At 66.6% G+C, this 20,461-nt stretch overlaps 1 protein-coding gene across 1 annotated transcript; it reads left to right on the top strand.

Moving 5' to 3' along the window:
* Positions 1-122: 122 nt before the first annotated feature.
* Positions 123-20,431, top strand: LOC121291202 (mucin-2-like). Its single transcript, XM_041212288.1, is given in 19 exon segments — positions 123-155; positions 4,123-4,367; positions 4,369-4,746; positions 5,769-6,159; positions 6,771-6,844; positions 7,021-7,366; positions 7,444-7,510; positions 7,618-7,651; positions 7,713-7,892; positions 8,100-8,218; positions 8,362-8,824; positions 16,408-16,587; positions 16,770-17,106; positions 17,415-17,731; positions 17,779-18,034; positions 19,067-19,232; positions 19,264-19,974; positions 20,095-20,279; positions 20,282-20,431. Coding segments are annotated over 19 exon segments (4,632 nt in total).
* Positions 20,432-20,461: the final 30 nt, after the last annotated feature.

Here is a 20,461-nt window from a genome sequence, read left to right as displayed (position 1 = left end):
CAGCTCCAGTTCGGTCACAGCCTTAGTCACAGCTCCAGCCCCAGTCCCAGACCCAGTCAGCCCCAGTCAAAGCCCCAGATCCAGTCAAAGCCCCAGTTATATCCCCAGCCCCATCCCCGGTCATGGCCCCAGGTCCAGACCCAGCCCCAGTCACAGTCACATTCACAGCCCCAGCCCCAGCCCCATTCCCAGCCCCAGTCCCAGTCGCATCCCCAGTCACAGCCCCAGCATCAGCCCCAGCCCCAGCCCCCATCCCAGCCCCAGCCCCCATCTCAGGCCCAGTCCCCATCAGCCCCAGCCCCAGCCCCATTCCCAGCCCCATTCCCAGTCGCAGCCCCAGATCCAGCACCAGTCGCAGCCCCAGCCCCAGCCCCAGCCCCAGCCCAAGTCACAGCAGCAGCCTCAGCCCCAGCCCCAGCCCCAGCCTCAGTCACAACCGCAGTCCCGGCCCCAGCCCCTATCACATCCCCAGCCCCAGTTACAGCCCCAGTCACAGCCCCAGCCCCAGCCCCAGTCTCAGCCCCAGTCAAAGTCACAGCCCTAGTGTTAGACCCAGCCCCAGTCACAGCCCAAGCCCCAGACACAGTCAGCCCCAGTCAAAGCCCCAGACCCAGTCACAACGCCAGTCGCAGCCACAGCCCCAGCACCAGGCCCAGACGCAGACACAGCCCCAGCCCCAGGTCCAGACGCAGACACAGCCCCAGTCACAGTCACAGCCGCTGCCCCAACTCCAGCACCAGCACCAGCATCAGCCCCAGCCCCAGCCCTAGTCCCAGTCCCAGCACCAGGATAGCTCCAGTGACAGCTGAAGCCTCAGCCGCAGCCCCAGTCACAGCGCCAACAACAGCCCCAGTCACAGCCCAAGCCCCAGGCCCAGCTCCAGTCACAGCCGAAGCCTCAGTCCCAACCCCAGTCCCAGCCCCAGTCCCAACCCCAGTCCCAACAGCAGCTGCGACCACGTCCTCAGCCCTAGCCTCAGCCCCAGCCCCAGGCCCAGCTCCAGTCATAGCCCCAGTCACAGCCCCAGCACCAGTCGCAGCCCCAGTCACAGCCGAAGCCTCAACCCCAGTCACAGCCCCAGCAACAGCCACAGCCACAGCCCCAGCAACAGCCACAGCCACAGCCCCAGCCCCAGCCCCAGTCCCAGCCCCAGTCACAGCCCCAGCCCCAACCCCAGTCCCAGCACCGGCCGCAACCACAGCTCCAGCTCCAGCCCCATTCACAGGCCCAGCAACAGCCCCAGCCCCTGTCCCAGCCCAGTCCCAGCACAAGCCGAAACCAGAGCCCCAGTCACAGCCCCAGTCACAGCCCCAGCCACAGTCCCAGACACAGCCCCAGCTCCAGCCCCAGTCACATTCCCAGCACCAGTCACAGCCCCAGTCACATCCGCAGCTCCAGCCCCAGTCAGAGCTGCAGCCCCAGCCCCAGACCCAGACCCAGCCACAGTCACAGTCACAGCCCTGCCCCAGCCCCAGACCCAGTCCCCATCTCAGCCATAGTCCCCATCCCAGCCCCAGCCCCAGCCGCAGTCAGCCCCAGCCCCATTCCCAGCCCCAGTCCCAGTCGCAGCCCCAGCTCCAGCATCAGTCGCAGCCCCAGCCCCAGCCCTAGTCAGAGCCGCAGTCATAGCCCCAGTCACAGCCCCAGCCCCAGTCCAGCCCTGACCCGTCACAGTCGGAGCCACAGTCACAGTCACAGTCACAGAACCAGACACAGCTCCAGCACCAGTCACAGCCCCAGCCCCAGTCACAGCCCCAGTCACAGCCCTAGCCCAAGCCCCAGTCACAGTCCCAGCACCAGCCACATCCATAGCCCCAGCCCCAGTCACAGCCCCAGCCACAGTCCCAGACACAGCCCCAGCTCCAGCACCAGACCCAGCCCCACTCCCAGCCCCAGACCCAGTCACATTCCCAGCCCCAGTCACAGTCCCAGCACCAGCCACATCCATAGCCCCAGCCCCAGTCACAGCCCCAGCCACAGTCCCAGACACAGCCCCAGCTCCAGCACCAGACCCAGCCCCACTCCCAGCCCCAGACCCAGTCACATTCCCAGCCCCAGTCACATCCGCAGCTCCAGCCCCAGTCAGAGCTGCAGCCCCAGCCCCAGACCCAGACCCAGCCACAGTCACAGTCACAGCCCAGCCCCAGCCCCAGCCCCAGTCCCCATCTCAGCCACAGTCCCCATCCCAGCCCCAGCCGCAGTCAGCCCCAGCTCCAGTCACAGCCCCAGCCCCAGCACCAGCCCAAGTCAGAGCCGCAGTCATAGCCCCAGTCACAGCCCCAGCCCCAGTCCAGCCCTGACCCGTCACAGTCAGAGCCACAGTCACAGTCACAGAACCAGACACAGCTCCAGCACCAGTCACAGCCCCAGCCCCAGTCACAGCCCCAGACCCAGCCCCAGTCACAGCCCCAGTCACAGCCCCAGTCACAGCCCTAGCCCAAGCCCCAGTCACAGTCCCAGCACCAGCCACATCCATAGCCCCAGCCCCAGTCACAGCCCCAGCACCAGCCACATCCATAGCCCCAGCCCCAGTCACAGCCCCAGCCACAGTCCCAGACACAGCCCCAGCTCCAGCACCAGACCTAGCCCCACTCCCAGCCCCAGACCCAGTCACAATCCCAGCCCCAGTCACATCCGCAGCTCCAGCCCCAGTCAGAGCTGCAGCCCCAGCCCCAGCCCCAGCCCCAGTCCCCATCTCAGCCACAGTCCCCATCCCAGCCCCAGCCCCAGCCGCAGTCAGCCCCAGCCCCAGTCACAACCCCAGCCCCAGCACCAATCAGAGCCCCAGTCACAGTCGAAGCCCCAGCCCCAGCCCCAGGCCCAGTCCAGCCCTGGCCCCAGTCACAGATACAGCCACAGTCACAGTCACCTTCACAGATCCAGACACAGCTCCAGCACAGGCCCCAGTCACAGCCCCAGTCAGAGCCCCAGCTCCAGCTCCAGCCCCAGACCCAGCCCCAGTCACAGCTCCAGCACCAATCACAGCCCCACCCACAGCCGAAGCCGCAGCCCCAGCCCCAGTCACAGCCCTAGCAACAGCCACATCCACAGCTCAAGCCCCAGCCTCGGTCACAGCCCCAGGCCCAGTCACAGCCCCAGCTCCACCATCTGTCACAGCCCCAGCCCCAGCACCAGCCCCAGCCCCAGCCCCAGCCCCAGTCACAGTCACAGTCACAGCCCCAACCACAGCCCCAGCCCCAGCCCCAGCACCAGCCCCAGCCCCAGCCCCAGTCACAGCCACAGCCCCAGCCCCAACCCCAGTCAGAGCCCCAGTCATAGCCCCAACCCCCATACTCAACCCCAGTCACAGTCCCAGCCCCAGCCCCATCCCCACCCCAGTCCCAGCACCAGCCGCAACCACAGCCCCAGCACCAGCCCCAGTCACAGCCCCAGCCACAGTCCCAGACACAGCCCCAGATCCAGCACCAGACCCAGTCCCACTCCTAGCCCCACTCCCAGCCCCAGCCCCAGCCCCAGACCCAGTCACATTCCCAGCCCCAAATACAGCTCCAGCACCAGTCACAGCCCCAGTCACATCCGCAGCTTCAGCCCCAGTCAGAGCTGCAGCCCCAGCGACAGACCTTCTCACAGTCCCAGCCCCAGCCCCAGACGCTGACACAGACTCAGACCCAGCCAAAGTCACAGTCACAGCCCCAACCACAGCCCCAGCTCCAGCCCCAGACACAGAACCAGCCCCGGCCCCAGTCACAGCCGAAGCTGCAGCCCCAGCCCCAGGCCCAGACGCAGACCCAGCCCCGTCACATTCACAGCCCCAGGCCCAACTCCAGCACCAGCCCCAGCATCAGCCCCAGCCCCAGCCCCAGCCCCATTCCCAGCCCCAGTCCCAGTCGCAGCCCCAGCATCAGCCCCAGCCCCAGCCCCCATCTCAGGCCCAGTCCCCATCCCAGCCCCAGCCCCAGCCGCAGTCAGCCCCAGCCCCAGCCCCATTCCCAGTCGCATCCCCAGCTCCAGCACCAGTCGCAGCCCCAGCCCAAGTCACAGCAGCAGCCTCAGCCCCAGCCCCAGCCCCAGCCTCAGTCACAGCCGCAGTCCCGGCCCCAGCCCCTATCATATCCCCAGCCCCAGTTACAGCCCCAGTCATAGAACCAGCCCCGGCCCCAGTCACAGCCGAAGCTGCAGCCCCAGCCCCAGGCCCAGACGCAGACCCAGCCCCGTCACATTCACAGCCCCAGGCCCAACTCCAGCACCAGCCCCAGCATCAGCCCCAGCCCCAGCCCCAGCCCCAGCCCCATTCCCAGCCCCAGTCCCAGTCGCAGCCCCAGTCACAGCCCCAGCCCCAGCATCAGCCCCAGCCCCAGCCCCCATCTCAGGCCCAGTCCCCATCCCAGCCCCAGCCCCAGCCGCAGTCAGCCCCAGCCCCAGCCCCATTCCCAGTCGCAGCCCCAGCTCCAGCACCAGTCGCAGCCCCAGCCCAAGTCACAGCAGCAGCCTCAGCCCCAGCCCCAGCCCCAGCCTCAGTCACAGCCGCAGTCCCGGCCCCAGCCCCTATCACATCCCCAGCCCCAGTTACAGCCCCAGTCACAGCCCCAGCCCCAGCCCCAGTCTCAGCCCCAGTCAAAGTCACAGCTCCAGTCCCAGTCAGAGCCCTAGTGTTAGACCCAGCCCCAGTCACAGCCCAAGCCCCAGACACAGTCAGCCCCAGTCAAAGCCCCAGACCCAGTCACAACCCCAGTCGCAGCCACAGCCCCAGCACCAGGCCCAGATGCAGACACAGCCCCAGTCACAGTCACAGCCGCAGCCCCAACTCCAGCACCAGCACCAGCATCAGCCCCAGCCCCAGCCCTAGTCCCAGTCCCAGCACCAGGATAGCTCCAGTGACAGCTGAAGCCTCAGCCGCAGCCCCAGTCACAGCGCCAACAACAGCCCCAGTCACAGCCCAAGCCCCAGGCCCAGCTCCAGTCACAGCCGAAGCCTCAGCCCCAACCCCAGTCACAGCCCCAGTCCCAACCCCAGTCCCAACAGCAGCTGCGACCACAGCCTCAGCCCCAGCCTCAGCCCCAGCCCCAGGCCCAGCTCCAGTCACAGCCCCAGTCACAGCCCCAGCACCAGTCGCAGCCCCAGTCACAGCCGAAGCCTCAACCCCAGTCACAGCCCCAGCAACAGCCACAGCCACAGCCCCAGTCCCAGCCCCAGCCCCAGCCCCAGCCCCAGCCCCAGTCACAGCCACAGCCCCAGTCACAGCCCCAGCCCCAACCCCAGTCCCAGCACCGGCCGCAACCACAGCTCCAGCTCCAGCCCCATTTACAGGCCCAGCAACAGCCCCAGCCCCTGCCCCACCCCAGTCCCAGCACAAGCCGAAACCAGAGCCCCAGTCACAGCCCCAGTTTCAGCCCCAGCCACAGTCCCAGACACAGCCCCAGCTCCAGCACCAGACCCAGCCCCACTCCCAGCCCCAGACCCAGTCATATTCCCAGCCCCAGTCACATCCGCAGCTCCAGCCCCAGTCAGAGCTGCAGCCCCAGCCCCAGACCCAGACCCAGCCACAGTCACAGTCACAGCCCTGCCCCAGCCCCAGACCCAGTCCCCATCTCAGCCACAGTCCCCATCCCAGCCCCAGCCCCAGCCGCAGTCAGCCCCAGCCCCATTCCCAGCCCCAGTCCCAGTCGCAGTCACAGTCCCAGCCCCAGACACAGCCCCAGACACAGCCCCAGACACAGCCCCAGACACAGCCCCAGACACAGCCCCAGACACAGCCCCAGCACCAGTCACTGCCCCAGTCCCAATCACAGCCCCTGTCCCAGGCCCAGCTCCAGCCCCAGCTCCAGTCTCAGACCCAGTCAAGCACCAGCCCCAGACACAGCCCCAGCCCCAGTCATAGCTCCAGGCACAGCCCCAGCACCAATCACAGCCCCAGTCACAGCCGAATCCCCACCGCAGCCCCAGTCCAGCCCCAGCCCCAGTCACAGCCCCAGCCCCAGTCACAGTGCCAGCACCAGCCGCATCCATTGCCCCAGCCCCAGTCACAGCCCCAGCCACAGTCCAACACCCAGCACCAGTCCCAGACGCAGCCCCAGTCCCAGACCCAGCTCCAGCTCCAGACCCAGCTCCAGCTCCAGACCCAGCTCCAGCTCCAGAACCAGATCTAGCCCCAGCACCAATAACAGCCCCATCAACAGCCCCAGTCCAGCCCTGGCCCCAGTCACAATCACAGCCACAGTCAATATCACAGCCCCAGACACAGCTCCAGCACCAGTCACATCCCCAGCCCCAGACCCAGCTCCAGCCCCAGGCCCAGTCCAGCCCCGGTCCCAGTCACAGATACAGCCACAGTCACAGTCACCGTCACAGACCCAGACACAGCTCCAGCACCAGACCCAGATCTAGCCCCGGCACCAATCACAGCCCCAGCAACAGCCCCAGTTCTGCCCTGGCCCCAGTCACAATCACAGCCACAGTCATGTCACAGCCCCAGACACAGCTCCAGCACCAGCCAGAGCCCAGCCCCAGACACAGCTCCAGCCCCAGTCACATCCCCAATCACAGCCACAGCCCCAGACACAGTCACAGCCCCAGGTCCAGTCCCAGTCACAGACTTAGTCACAGCTCCAGCCCCAGTCCCAGACCCAGTCAGCCCCAGTCAAAGCCCCAGATCCAGTCACAGCCCCAGTTATAGCCTCAGCCCCATCCCCAGTCATGGCCCTAGGTCCAGACCCAGCCCCAGTCACAGTCACAGCCACAGCACCAGCCCCAACTCCAGCATCAGCCCCAATCTCAGCCCCAGTCAAAGTCACAGCTCCAGTCCCAATCAGAGCCCTAGTGTTAGCCCCAGCCCCAGTTACAGCCCCAGCCCCAACACCAGACACAGTCCCCATCCCAGCCCCAGGCCCAGTCCAGCCCTGGCCACAGTCACAGATACAGCCACAGTCACAGTCACCGTCACAGACCCAGACACAGCTCCAGCACTAGCCCCAGTCACAGCCCCAGCCCCAGTCCAGCCCTGGCCCCAGTCAGTCAGAGCCACAGTCACAGTCACAGCCCCAGACAAAGCTCCAGCACCAGTCACAGCCCCAGCCCCAGTCACAGCCCCAGCTCCAGCCCCAGTCACAGCCCCAGCCCCAGCCCCAGTCACAGCTCCAGCCCCAGTCACAGCCCCAGCCCCAGTCACAGCCACAGTCACAGTTACAGCCCTGGCCCCAGCCCCAGTCACAGCCCCAGCCCCAGTCACAGCCCCAGACACAGTCACAGCCCCAGCTCCAGCCCCAGTCACAGCCTCAGCTCCAGCCCCAGTCACAGCAGCAGCCCCAGCCACATCCCCAGCCCCAGTTACAGCCCCAGTCACAGCCCTAGCCCCAGTCACATCCCCAGTCATTGCCCCAGTCACAGCCGTAGCCCCAGTCCAGCCCCGGTTCCAGCCCCATCTCCAGCCCCAGCCTCAGCCCCAATCTCAGCCCCAGTCAAAGTCACAGCTCCAGTCCCAGTCAGAGCCCTAGTGTTAGCCCCAGCCCCAGTTACAGCCCCAACCCCAGTTACAGCCCCAGCCCCAGACACAGTCAGCCCCAATCAAAGCCCCAGACCCAGTCACAACCCCAGTCGCTGCCACAGCCCCAGCCCCAGGCCCAGACGCAGACCCAGCCCCAGTCACAGTCACAGCCCCAGCCCCAACTCCAGCACCAGCCCCAGCCCCACCCCAGTCCCAGCACCAGCCGCAACCACTGCCCCAGCCACAGTCCCAGACACAGCTCCAGCTCCAGGACCAGACCCAGCCCCACTGCCAGCCCCACTCCCAGCCCCAGCCCCAGACACAGCCCCAGACCCAGTCACATTCCCAGCCCCAGTCACAGCCCCAGTCACATCCGCAGCTCCAGCCCCAGACACAGCCCCAGTCACCGCCCCAGTCACAGCCCCAGTCCCAATCACAGCCCCTGTCCCAGGCCCAGCTCCAGCCCCAGCTCCAGCCCCAGCCCCAGTCTCAGACCCAGTCAAGCACCAGCACCAGACACAGCCCCAGCCCCAGTCATAGCTCCAGTCACAGCCCCAGCACCAATCACAGCCCCAGTCACAGCCGAATCCCCACCGCAGCCCCAGTCCAGCCCCGGCCCCAGTCACAGTGTCAGCACCAGCCGCATCCATTGCCCCAGCCCCAGTCACAGCCCCAGCCCCAGTCCCAGACACAGCCCCAGTCCCAGACCCAGCCCCAGCTTCAGACCCAGACCCAGCTTCAGACCCAGACCCAGCCCCAGTCACAGCCCCAGTCCCAGTCACAGCCCCAGCACCAATCACAGCCCCAGTCACAGTCGAAGCCCCAGCCCCAGCCCCAGGCCCAGTCCAGCCCTGGCCCCAGTCACAGATACAGCCACAGTCACAGTCACCTTCACAGATCCAGACACAGCTCCAGCACAGGCCCCAGACACAGCTCCAGCACCAGTCACAGCCCCAGCCCCAGTCATAGCCCCAGCTCCAGCTCCAGCCCCAGACCCAGCCCCAGTCACAGCCCCAGCCCCAGTCACAGCCCCAGCTCCAGCTCCAGCCCCAGACCCAGCACCAGTCACAGCCCCAGCCCAAGTCAGAGCCCCAGCCCCAGTCACAGCCCCAGCTCCAGCTCCAGCCCCAGACCCAGTCCCAGTCACAGCTCCAGCACCAATCACAGCCCCACCCACAGCCGAAGCCGCAGCCCCAGCCCCAGTCACAGCCCTAGCAACAGCCACATCCACAGCTCAAGCCCCAGCCTCGGTCACAGCCCCAGCCCCAGCCCCAGTCACAGCCCCAGCTCCACCACCTGTCACAGCCCCAGCTCCAGCATCAGTCGCAGCCCCAGGCCCAGCCCTAGTCAGAGCCGCAGTCATAGCCCCAGTCACAGCCCCAGGCCCAGACACAGCCCTGACCCCAGTCACAGTCAGTGCCACAGTCACAGTCACAGAACCAGACACAGCTCCAGCACCAGTCACAGCCCCAGCCCCAGTCAGAGCCCCAGTCATAGCCCCAACCCCAGACGCTGACACAGAACCAGACCCAGCCAAAGTCACAGTCACAGCCCCAACCACAGCCCCAGCTCCAGCCCCAGACACAGAACCAGCCCCGGCCCCAGTCACTGCTGCAACCCCAATCCAGCCCCGGCCCCAATCACAGCCCCAGCCCCAGTCAGTCACAGCCACAATCACAGTCACAGTCACAGGCCTAGCCCCAGCCCCAGCCCCAGTCCCAGCACAGCCGCATCCATAGCCCCAGCTCCAGCGCCAGTCACAGCCCCAGCCACATTCCCACACCCAGCCCCAGTCCCAGCCCCAGCCCCAGCTCCAGTCCCAGAACCAGCCCCAGACCCAGCCCCAGTCACAGCTCCAGCACCAATCACAGCCCCACCCACAGCCAAAGCCGCAGCCCCAGCCCCAGTCACAGCCCTAGCAACAGCCACATCCACAGCTCAAGCCCCAGCCTCGGTCACAGCCCCAGATCCAGTCACAGCCCCAGTCACAGCCCCAGCCCCAGTCACAGCCCCTGCTGCAGCACCAGTCACAGCCCCAGCCCCAGCTCCAGCCCCAGTCAAACCCCCAGCCCGAGCACCAGCCCCAGCCCCAGTCACAGTCACAGACACAGCCCCAACCCCAGTCAGAGCCCCAGTCATAGCCCCAGCCCCAGCCTCAGCCCCAGCCCCTGCCCCTCTCACAGCCCCAGCCCCAGTCACAGACCCAGCCCCTGCCCCTCTCACAGCCCCAGCCCCAGTCACAGACCCAGCCCCAGCTCCACCCCAGTCCCAGCACCAGCCGCAACCACAGCCCCAGCACCAGCCCCAGTCACAGCCCCAGCCACAGTCCCAGACACAGCCCCAGCTCCAGCACCAGACCCAGCCCCACTCCCAGCCCCAGACCCAGCCTCAGACCCAGTCACATTCCCAGCCCCAAACACAGCTCCAGCACCAGTCACAGCCCCAGTCACATCCGCAGCTCCAGCCCCAGTCAGAGCTGCAGCCCCAGCGCCAGACCTTCTCACAGTCCCAGCCCCAGCCCCAGCCCCAGACCCAGACCCAGACCCAGACCCAGACCCAGACCCAGACCCAGACCCAGACCCAGCCACAGTCACAGTCACAGTCACAGTCACAGTCACAGCCCCAACCACAGCCCCAGCTCCAACCCCAGACACAGCCCCAGTCACTGCCGCAACCCCAGTCCAGCCCCGGCCCCAGGCACAGTCCCAGACCCAGCCCCAGCCCCAGCCCCAGCCCCAGTCACAGACCCAGCCCCAGCCCCACCCCAGTCCCAGCACCAGCCGCAACCACAGCCCCAGCACCAGCCCCAGTCACAGCCCCAGCCACAGTCCCAGACACAGCCCCAGATCCAGCACCAGACCCAGTCCCACTCCTAGCCCCACTCCCAGCCCCAGCCCCAGGCCCAGACGCAGACCCAGCCCCAGACCCAGCCCCAGACCCAGTCACATTCCCAGCCCCAAATACAGCTCCAGCACCAGTCACAGCCCCAGTCACATCCGCAGCTTCAGCCCCAGTCAGAGCTGCAGCCCCAGCGACAGACCTTCTCACAGTCCCAGCCCCAGCCCCAGACGCTGACACAGACACAGACCCAGCCAAAGTCACAGTCACAGCCCCAACCACAGCCCCAGCTCCAGCCCCAGACACAGAACCAGCCCCGGCCCCAGTCACTGCTGCAACCCCAATCCAGACCCGGCCCCAATCACAGCCCCAGCCCCAGTCAGTCACAGCCACAATCACAGTCACAGTCACAGGCCTAGCCCCAGCCCCAGTCCCAGCACAGCCGCATCCATAGCCCCAGCTCCAGCGCCAGTCACAGCCCCAGCCACATTCCCACACCCAGCCCCAGTCCCAGCCCCAGCCCCAGCCCCAGTCCCAGAACCAGCCCCAGACCCAGCCCCAGTCACAGCTCCAGCACCAATCACAGCCCCACCCACAGCCGAAGCCGCAGCCCCAGCCCCAGTCACAGCCCTAGCAACAACCACATCCACAGCTCAAGCCCCAGCCTCGGTCACAGCCCCAGCCCCAGTCACAGCCCCAGTCACAGCCCCAGCCCCAGTCACAGCCCCTGCTGCAGCACCAGTCACAGCCCCAGCCCCAGCTCCAGCCCCAGTCAAACCCCCAGCCCGAGCAACAGCCCCAGCCCCAGTCACAGTCACAGACACAGCCCCAACCCCAGTCAGAGCCCCAGTCATAGCCCCAGCCCCATACTCAACCCCAGTCACAGCCCCAGCCCCAGCCCCTGCCCCTCTCACAGACCCAGCCCCTCTCACAGCCCCAGCTCCAGTCACAGATCCAGCCCCAGCTCCACCCCAGTCCCAGCACCAGCCGCAACCACAGCCCCAGCACCAGCCCCAGTCACAGCCCCAGCCACAGTCCCAGACACAGCCCAAGCTCCAGCACCAGACCCAGCCCCACTCCCAGCCCCAGACCCAGCCCCAGACCCAGTCACATTCCCAGCCCCAAACACAGCTCCAGCACCAGTCACAGCCCCAGTCACATCCGCAGCTCCAGCCCCAGTCAGAGCTGCAGCCCCAGCACCAGACATTCTCACAGTCCCAGCCCCAGCCCCAGACGCAGACCCAAACCCAGACCCAGACCCAGACCCAGACCCAGACCCAGCCACAGTCACAGTCACAGTCACAGTCACAGCCCCAACCACAGCCCCAGCTCCAGCCCCAGACACAGCCCCAGTCACTGCCGCAACCCCAGTCCAGCCCCGGCCCCAGGCACAGTCCCAGACCCAGCCCCAGCCCCAGCCCCAGTCAGAGCCCCAGTCATAGCCCCAGCCCCATACTCAACCCCATACTCAGCCCCAGACACAGCCCCAGCCCCAGCCCCAGTCACTGCCACAACCCCAGTCCAGCCCCGGCCCCAGTCTCAGCCCCAGCCTCAGCCCCAGCTCCAGCCCCAGTCACAGCCCCTGCCTCAGTTACCGCCCGAGCCCCAGTCACATCACCAGCTCCAGCCACAGTCACAGTCACAGCCCCAACCACAGCCCCAGCTCCAGCCGCAGTCACAGCCACAGCCCCAGCCCCAACCCCAGTCAGAGCCCCAGTCATAGCCCCAGCCCCATACTCAACCCCAGTCACAGCCCCTGCCCCAGTTACCGCCCAAGCCCCAGTCACATCACCAGCTCCAGCCACAGTTACAGCCCCACCCCAGTCCCAGCACCAGCCGCAACCACAGCTCCAGCCCCAGTCACAGTCACAGCCCCAGCCCCAGCCCCACCCCAGTCCCAGCACCAGCCGCAATCACAGCCCCAGCCACAGTCCCAGACACAGCCCCAGCTCCTGCACCAGACCCAGCCCCACTCCCAGCCCCACTCCCAGCCCCAGACCCAGCCCCAGACCCAGTCACATTCCCAGCCCCAGTCACTGCCCCAGTCACATCCGCAGCTCCAGCCCCAGTCAGAGCTGCAGCCCCAGCCCCAAACCTTCTCACAGCCCCAGCCCCAGCCCCAGACCCAGACCCAGCCACAGTCACAGTCACAGCCCCAACCACAGCCCCAACCACAGCCCCAGCTCCAGCCCCAGACACAGCCCCAGACACAGCCCCAGACACAGCCCCAGACACAGCCCCAGACACAGCCCCAGACACAGCCCCAGCACCAGTCACTGCCCCAGTCACAGCCCCAGTCCCAATCACAGCCCCTGTCCCAGGCCCAGCTCCAGCCCCAGCTCCAGTCTCAGACCCAGTCAAGCACCAGCCCCAGACACAGCCCCAGCCCCAGTCATAGCTCCAGGCACAGCCCCAGCACCAATCACAGCCCCAGTCACAGCCAAATGCCCACCGCAGCCCCAGTCCAGCCCCGGCCCCAGTCACAGCCCCAGCCCCAGTCACAGTGCCAGCACCAGCCGCATCCATTGCCCCAGCCCCAGTCACAGCCCCAGCCACAGTCCAACACCTAGCCCCAGTCCCAGACCCAGCCCCAGTCCCAGACCCAGCCCCAGTCCCAGACCCAGCTCCAGCTCCAGACCCAGCTCCAGCTCCAGACCCAGCTCCAGCTCCAGACCCAGATCTAGCCCCAGCACCAATCACAGCCCCATCAACAGCCCCAGTCCAGCCCTGGCCCCAGTCACAATCACAGCCACAGTCAATATCACAGCCCCAGACACAGCTCCAGCACCAGTCACAGCCCCAGCCCCAGACACAGCTCCAGCACCGGTCACAGCCCCAATCAAAGCCACAGCCCCAGACCCAGTCACAGCCCCAGCTCCAGCCCCAGTCACAGCCTCAGCTCCAGCCCCAGTCACAGCCTCAGCTCCAGCCCCAGTCACAGCCTCAGCTCCAGCCCCAGTCACAGCCTCAGCTCCAGCCCCAGTCACAGCAGCAGCCCCAGCCCCAGCCTCAGTTACAGCTGCAGTCCCGGCCTCAGCCCCATCCCCAGCCCCTGTTACAGCCCCAGTCACAGCCCTAGCCCCAGTCACATCCCCGGTCATTGCCCCAGTCACAGCCGTAGCCCCAGTCCAGCCCCGGTTCCAGCCCCAGCTCCAGCCCCAGCCTCAGCCCCAATCTCAGCCCCAGTCAAAGTCACAGCTCCAGTCCCAGTCAGAGCCCTAGTGTTAGCCCCAGCCCCAGTTACAACCCCAGCCCCAGACACAGTCAGCCCCAGTCAAAGCCCCAGACCCAGTCACAACCCCAGTCGCAGCCACAGCCCCAGCCCCAGGCCCAGACGCAGACCCAGCCCCAGTCACAGTCACAGCCCCAGCCCCAACTCCAGCACCAGCCCCAGCATCAGCCCCAGCCCCAGGCCAGCTCCAGTCAAAGTCAAAGCTCCAGTCCCAGTCACAGACTTAGTCACAGCTCCAGCCCCAGTCCCAGACCCAGTCAGCCCCAGTCAAAGCCCCAGATCCAGTCACAGCCCCAGTTATAGCCCCAGCCCCATCCCCAGTCATGGCCCCAGGTCCAGACCCAGCCCCAGTCACAGTCACAGTCACAGCACCAGCCCCAACTCCAGCATCAGCCCCAATCTCAGCCCCAGTCAAAGTCACAGCTCCAGTCCCAATCAGAGCCCTAGTGTTAGCCCCAGCCCCAGTTACAGCCCCAGCCCCAACCCCAGACACAGTCCCCATCCCAGCCCCAGGCCCAGTCCAGCCCTGGCCACAGTCACAGATACAGCCACAGTCACAGTCACCGTCACAGACCCAGACACAGCTCCAGCACTAGCCCCAGTCACAGCCCCAGCCCCAGTCCAGCCCTGGCTCCAGTCAGTCAGAGCCACAGTCACAGTCACAGCCACAGTCACAGCCCCAGCCCCAGCCCCAGTCACAGCTCCAGCCCCAGTCACAGCCCCAGCCCCAGTCACAGCCACAGTCACAGTTACAGCCCCAGCCCCAGCCCCAGTCACTGCCACAACCCCAGTCCAGCCCCGGCCCCAGTCTCAGCCCCAGCCTCAGCCCCAGCTCCAGCCCCAGTCACAGCCCCTTCCTCAGTTACCGCCCGAGCCCCAGTCACATCACCAGCTCCAGCCACAGTCACAGTCACAGCCCCAACCACAGCCCCAGCTCCAGCCGCAGTCACAGCCACAGCCCCAGCCCCAACCCCAGTCAGAGCCCCAGTCATAGCCCCAGCCCCATACTCAACCCCAGTCACAGCCCCTGCCCCAGTTACCGCCCAAGCCCCAGTCACATCACCAGCTCCAGCCACAGTTACAGCCCCACCCCAGTCCCAGCACCAGCCGCAACCACAGCTCCAGCCCCAGTCACAGTCACAGCCCCAGCCCCAGCCCCACCCCAGTCCCAGCACCAGCCGCAACCACAGCCCCAGCCACAGTCCCAGACACAGCCCCAGCTCCTGCACCAGACCCAGCCCCACTCCCAGCCCCACTCCCAGCCCCAGACCCAGCCCCAGACCCAGTCACATTCCCAGCCCCAGTCACTGCCCCAGTCACATCCGCAGCTCCAGCCCCAGTCAGAGCTGCAGCCCCAGCCCCAAACCTTCTCACAGCCCCAGCCCCAGCCCCAGCCCCAGACCCAGCCACAGTCACAGTCACAGCCCCAACCACAGCCCCAACCACAGCCCCAGCTCCAGCCCCAGCTCCAGCCCCAGACACAGCCCCAGACACAGCCCCAGACACAGCCCCAGACACAGCCCCAGCACCAGTCACTGCCCCAGTCACAGCCCCAGTCCCAATCACAGCCCCTGTCCCAGGCCCAGCTCCAGCCCCAGCTCCAGTCTCAGACCCAGTCAAGCACCAGCCCCAGACACAGCCCCAGCCCCAGTCATAGCTCCAGGCACAGCCCCAGCACCAATCACAGCCCCAGTCACAGCCAAATGCCCACCGCAGCCCCAGTCCAGCCCCGGCCCCAGTCACAGCCCCAGCCCCAGTCACAGTGCCAGCACCAGCCGCATCCATTGCCCCAGCCCCAGTCACAGCCCCAGCCACAGTCCAACACCCAGCCCCAGTCCCAGACCCAGCCCCAGTCCCAGACCCAGCCCCAGTCCCAGACCCAGCCCCAGTCCCAGACCCAGCTCCAGATCCAGACCCAGCTCCAGATCCAGACCCAGCTCCAGCTCCAGACCCAGATCTAGCCCCAGCACCAATCACAGCCCCATCAACAGCCCCAGTCCAGCCCTGGCCCCAGTCACAATCACAGCCACAGTCAATATCACAGCCCCAGACACAGCTCCAGCACCAGTCACAGCCCCAGCCCCAGACACAGCTCCAGCACCGGTCACAGCCCCAATCAAAGCCACAGCCCCAGACCCAGTCACAGCCCCAGCTCCAGCCCCAGTCACAGCCTCAGCTCCAGCCCCAGTCACAGCCTTAGCTCCAGCCCCAGTCACAGCCTCAGCTCCAGCCCCAGTCACAGCCTCAGCTCCAGCCCCAGTCACAGCCTCAGCTCCAGCCCCAGTCACAGCCTCAGCTCCAGCCCCAGTCACAGCAGCAGCCCCAGCCCCAGCCCCAGCCTCAGTTACAGCTGCAGTCCCGGCCTCAGCCCCATCTCCAGCCCCAGTTACAGCCCCAGTCACAGCCCTAGCCCCAGTCACATCCCCGGTCGTTGCCCCAGTCACAGCCGTAGCCCCAGTCCAGCCCCGGTTCCAGCCCCAGCTCCAGCCCCAGCCTCAGCCCCAATCTCAGCCCCAGTCAAAGTCACAGCTCCAGTCCCAGTCAGAGCCCTAGTGTTAGCCCCAGCCCCAGTTACAACCCCAGCCCCAGACACAGTCAGCCCCAGTCAAAGCCCCAGACCCAGTCACAACCCCAGTCGCAGCCACAGCCCCAGCCCCAGGCCCAGACGCAGACCCAGCCCCAGTCACAGTCACAGCCCCAGCCCCAACTCCAGCACCAGCCCCAGCATCAGCCCCAGCCCCAGGCCAGCTCCAGTCAAAGTCAAAGCTCCAGTCCCAGTCACAGACTTAGTCACAGCTCCAGCCCCAGTCCCAGACCCAGTCAGCCCCAGTCAAAGCCCCAGATCCAGTCACAGCCCCAGTTATAGCCCCAGCCCCATCCCCAGTCATGGCCCCAGGTCCAGACCCAGCCCCAGTCACAGTCACAGTCACAGCACCAGCCCCAACTCCAGCATCAGCCCCAATCTCAGCCCCAGTCAAAGTCACAGCTCCAGTCCCAATCAGAGCCCTAGTGTAAGCCCCAGCCCCAGTTACAGCCCCAGCCCCAACCCCAGACACAGTCCCCATCCCAGCCCCAGGCCCAGTCCAGCCCTGGCCACAGTCACAGATACAGCCACAGTCACAGTCACCGTCACAGACCCAGACACAGCTCCAGCACTAGCCCCAGTCACAGCCCCAGCCCCAGTCCAGCCCTGGCTCCAGTCAGTCAGAGCCACAGTCACAGTCACAGCCCCAGACAAAGCTCCAGCACCAGTCACAGCCCCAGCCCCAGTCACAGCCCCAGCTCCAGCCCCAGTCACAGCCCCAGCCCCAGCCCCAGTCACAGCTCCAGCCCCAGTCACAGCCCCAGCCCCAGTCACAGCCACAGTCACAGTTACAGCCCTGGCCCCAGCCCCAGTCACAGCCCCAGCCCCTGTCACAGCCCCAGACACAGTCACAGCCCCAGCTCCAGCCCCAGTCACAGCCTCAGCTCCAGCCCCAGTCACAGCAGCAGCCCCAGCCACATCCCCAGCCCCAGTTACAGCCCCAGTCACATCCCCAGCCCCAGTTACAGCCCCAGTCACAGCCCCAGTCACAGCCCTAGCCCCAGTCACATCCCCAGTCATTGCCCCAGTCACAGCCGTAGCCCCAGTCCAGCCCCGGTTCCAGCCCCATCTCCAGCCCCAGCCTCAGCCCCAATCTCAGCCCCAGTCAAAGTCACAGCTCCAGTCCCAGTCAGAGCCCTAGTGTTAGCCCCAGCCCCAGTTACAGCCCCAGCCCCAGTTACAGCCCCAGCCCCAGACACAGTCAGCCCCAATCCAAGCCCCAGACCCAGTCACAACCCCAGTCGCTGCCACAGCCCCAGCCCCAGGCCCAGACGCAGACCCAGCCCCAGTCACAGTCACAGCCCCAGCCCCAACTCCAGCACCAGCCCCAGCCCCACCCCAGTCCCAGCACCAGCCACAACCACAGCCCCAGCCACAGTCCCAGACACAGCCCCAGCTCCAGGACCAGACCCAGCCCCACTGCCAGCCCCACTCCCAGCCCCAGCCCCAGACACAGCCCCAGACCCAGTCACATTCCCAGCCCCAGTCACAGCCCCAGTCACATCCGCAGCTCCAGCCCCAGACACAGCCCCAGTCACCGCCCCAGTCACAGCCCCAGTCCCAATCACAGCCCCTGTCCCAGACCCAGCTCCAGCCCCAGCTCCAGCCCCAGCCCAGTCCCAGCACCAGCCGCAACCACTGCCCCAGCCACAGTCCCAGACACAGCCCCAGCTCCAGGACCAGACCCAGCCCCACTGCCAGCCCCACTCCCAGCCCCAGCCCCAGACACAGCCCCAGACCCAGTCACATTCCCAGCCCCAGTCACAGCCCCAGTCACATCCGCAGCTCCAGCCCCAGACACAGCCCCAGTCACCTCCCCAGTCACAGCCCCAGTCCCAATCACAGCCCCTGTCCCAGGCCCAGCTCCAGCCCCAGCTCCAGCCCCAGCCCCAGTCTCAGACCCAGTCAAGCACCAGCACCAGACACAGCCCCAGCCCCAGTCATAGCTCCAGTCACAGCCCCAGCACCAATCACAGCCCCAGTAACAGCCGAATCCCCACCGCAGCCCCAGTCCAGCCCCGGCCCCAGTCACAGCCCCAGCCCCAGTCACAGTGCCAGCACCAGCCGCATCCATTGCCCCAGCCCCAGTCACAGCCCCAGCCACAGTCCCAGACACAGCCCCAGTCCCAGACCCAGCCCCAGCTTCAGACCCAGACCCAGCTTCAGACCCAGACCCAGCTTCAGACCCAGACCCAGCCCCAGTCACAGCCCCAGCACCAATCACAGCCCCAGTCACAGTCGAAGCCCCAGCCCCAGCCCCAGGCCCAGTCCAGCCCTGGCCACAGTCACAGATACAGCCACAGTCACAGTCACCGTCACAGACCCAGACACAGCTCCAGCACCAGCCCCAGCCCCAGTCAGTCAGAGCCACAGTCACAGTCACAGTCACAGCCCCAGACACAGCTCCAGCACCAGTCACAGCCCCAGCCCCAGCCCCAGTCACAGCCCCAACCCCAGCCCCAGTCACAGCCCCAGCCCCAGTCACAGCCACAGTCACAGTTACAGCCCTGGCCCCAGCCCCAGTCACAGTCCCAGCCACAGTCGCACACCCAGCCACAGTCCCACACCCAGCCCCAGTCCCAGACCCAGCTCCAGCTCCAGACCCAGATCTAGCCCCAGCACCAATCAGAGCCCCAGCAACAGCCCCAGTTCTGCCCTGGCCCCAGTCACAATCACAGCCACAGTCATGTCACAGCCCCAGTCACAGCTCCAGCACCAGCCACAGCCCCAGCCCCAGACACAGCTCCAGCCCCAGTCACATCCCCAATCACAGCCATAGCCCCAGACACAGTCACAGCCCCAGCTCCAGCCCCAGTCACAGCCTCAACTCCAGCCCCAGTCACAGCAGCAGCCCCAGCCTCAGTTACAGCCGCAATCCCGGCCTCGGCCACATCCCCAGCCCCAGTTACAGCCCCAGTCACAGCCCTAGCCCCAGTCACATCCCCAGTCATTGCCCCAGTCACAGCCGTAGCCCCAGTCCAGCCCCGGTTTCAGCCCCAGCTCCAGCCCCAGCCTCAGCCCCAATCTCAGCCCCAGTCAAAGTCACAGCTCCAGTCCCAGTCAGAGCCCTAGTGTTAGCCCCAGCCCCAGTTACAGCCCCAGCCCCAACCCCAGACACAGTCCCCATCCCAGCCCCAGTCCCCATCTCAGCCCCAGTCCCCATCCCAGCCCCAGCCCCAGCCGCAGTCAGCCCCAGCCCCAGCCCCAACCCCATTCGCAGCCCTAGTCCCAGTCGCAGCCCGAGCATCAGCCCCAGCCCCAGCCCCAGCCTCAGCCCCAATCTCAGCCCCAGTCAAAGTCACAGCTCCAGTCCCAGTCAGAGCCCTAGTGTTAGACCCAGCCCCAGTTACAGCCCCATCCCCAACACCAGACACAGTCCCCAACCCAGCCCCAGCCCCAGTCCCCATCCCAGCCCCAGCCCCAGTCCCCATCCCAGCCCCAGTCCCCATCCCAGCCCCAGTCCCCATCCCAGCCCCAGTCCCCATCCCAGCCCCAGTCACATTCCCAGCCTCAGAAACAGCTCCAGCACCAGTCACAGCCCCAGCCCCAGTTACAGCCCGAGCCCCAGTCTCATGCCCAGCTCCAGCCCCAGTTACAGCTGCAGCCCCAGCCCCAGACCCTCTCACAGCCCCAGCCCCAGCCCCGGCCCCAGACCCAGCCCCAGTCACAGTCACAGCCCCATCCCCAGCCCCAGTTACAGCCCCAGTCACAGCCCCAGCCCCAGTCACAGCCCCAGCCCCAGTCACAGCCCCAGCCCCAGCCTCAGTTACAGCCGCAGTCCCGGCCTCAGCCCCATCCCCAGCCCCAGTTACAGCCCCAGTCACAGCCCTAGCCCCAGTCACATCCCCAGTCATTGCCCCAGTCACAGCCGTAGCCCCAGTCCAGCCCCGGTTCCAGCCCCAGCTCTAGCCCCAGCCTCAGCCCCAATCTCAGCCCCAGTCAAAGTCACAGCTCCAGTCCCAGTCAGAGCCCTAGTGTTAGCCCCAGCCCCAGTTACAGCCCCAGCCCCAGACACAGTCAGCCCCAATCAAAGCCCCAGACCCAGTCACAACCCCAGTCGCAGCCACAGCCCCAGCCCCAGGCCCAGACGCAGACCCAGCCCCAGTCACAGTCACAGCCCCAGCCCCAACTCCAGCACCAGCCCCAGCATCAGCCCCAGCCCCAGGCCAGCTCCAGTCAAAGTCAAAGCTCCAGTCCCAGTCACAGCCACATTCCCAGCACCAGTCAAAGTCACAGCTCCAGTCCCAATCAGAGCCCTAGTGTTAGCCCCAGCCCCAGTTACAGCTCCAGCCCCAGTCCCAGACCCAGTCAGCCCCAGTCAATGCCCCAGATCTAGTCACAGCCCCAGTTATAGCCCCAGCCCCAT

The sequence above is a fragment of the Carcharodon carcharias genome, chromosome 19 (genome assembly GCF_017639515.1).
Source record: "Carcharodon carcharias isolate sCarCar2 chromosome 19, sCarCar2.pri, whole genome shotgun sequence".
In the NCBI taxonomy this organism is placed as follows: Eukaryota; Metazoa; Chordata; class Chondrichthyes; order Lamniformes; family Lamnidae; genus Carcharodon; species Carcharodon carcharias.
The sequence above is the reverse complement of the archived record's forward strand: the minus strand, read 5'-3'. Positions and strand labels throughout refer to the sequence as shown.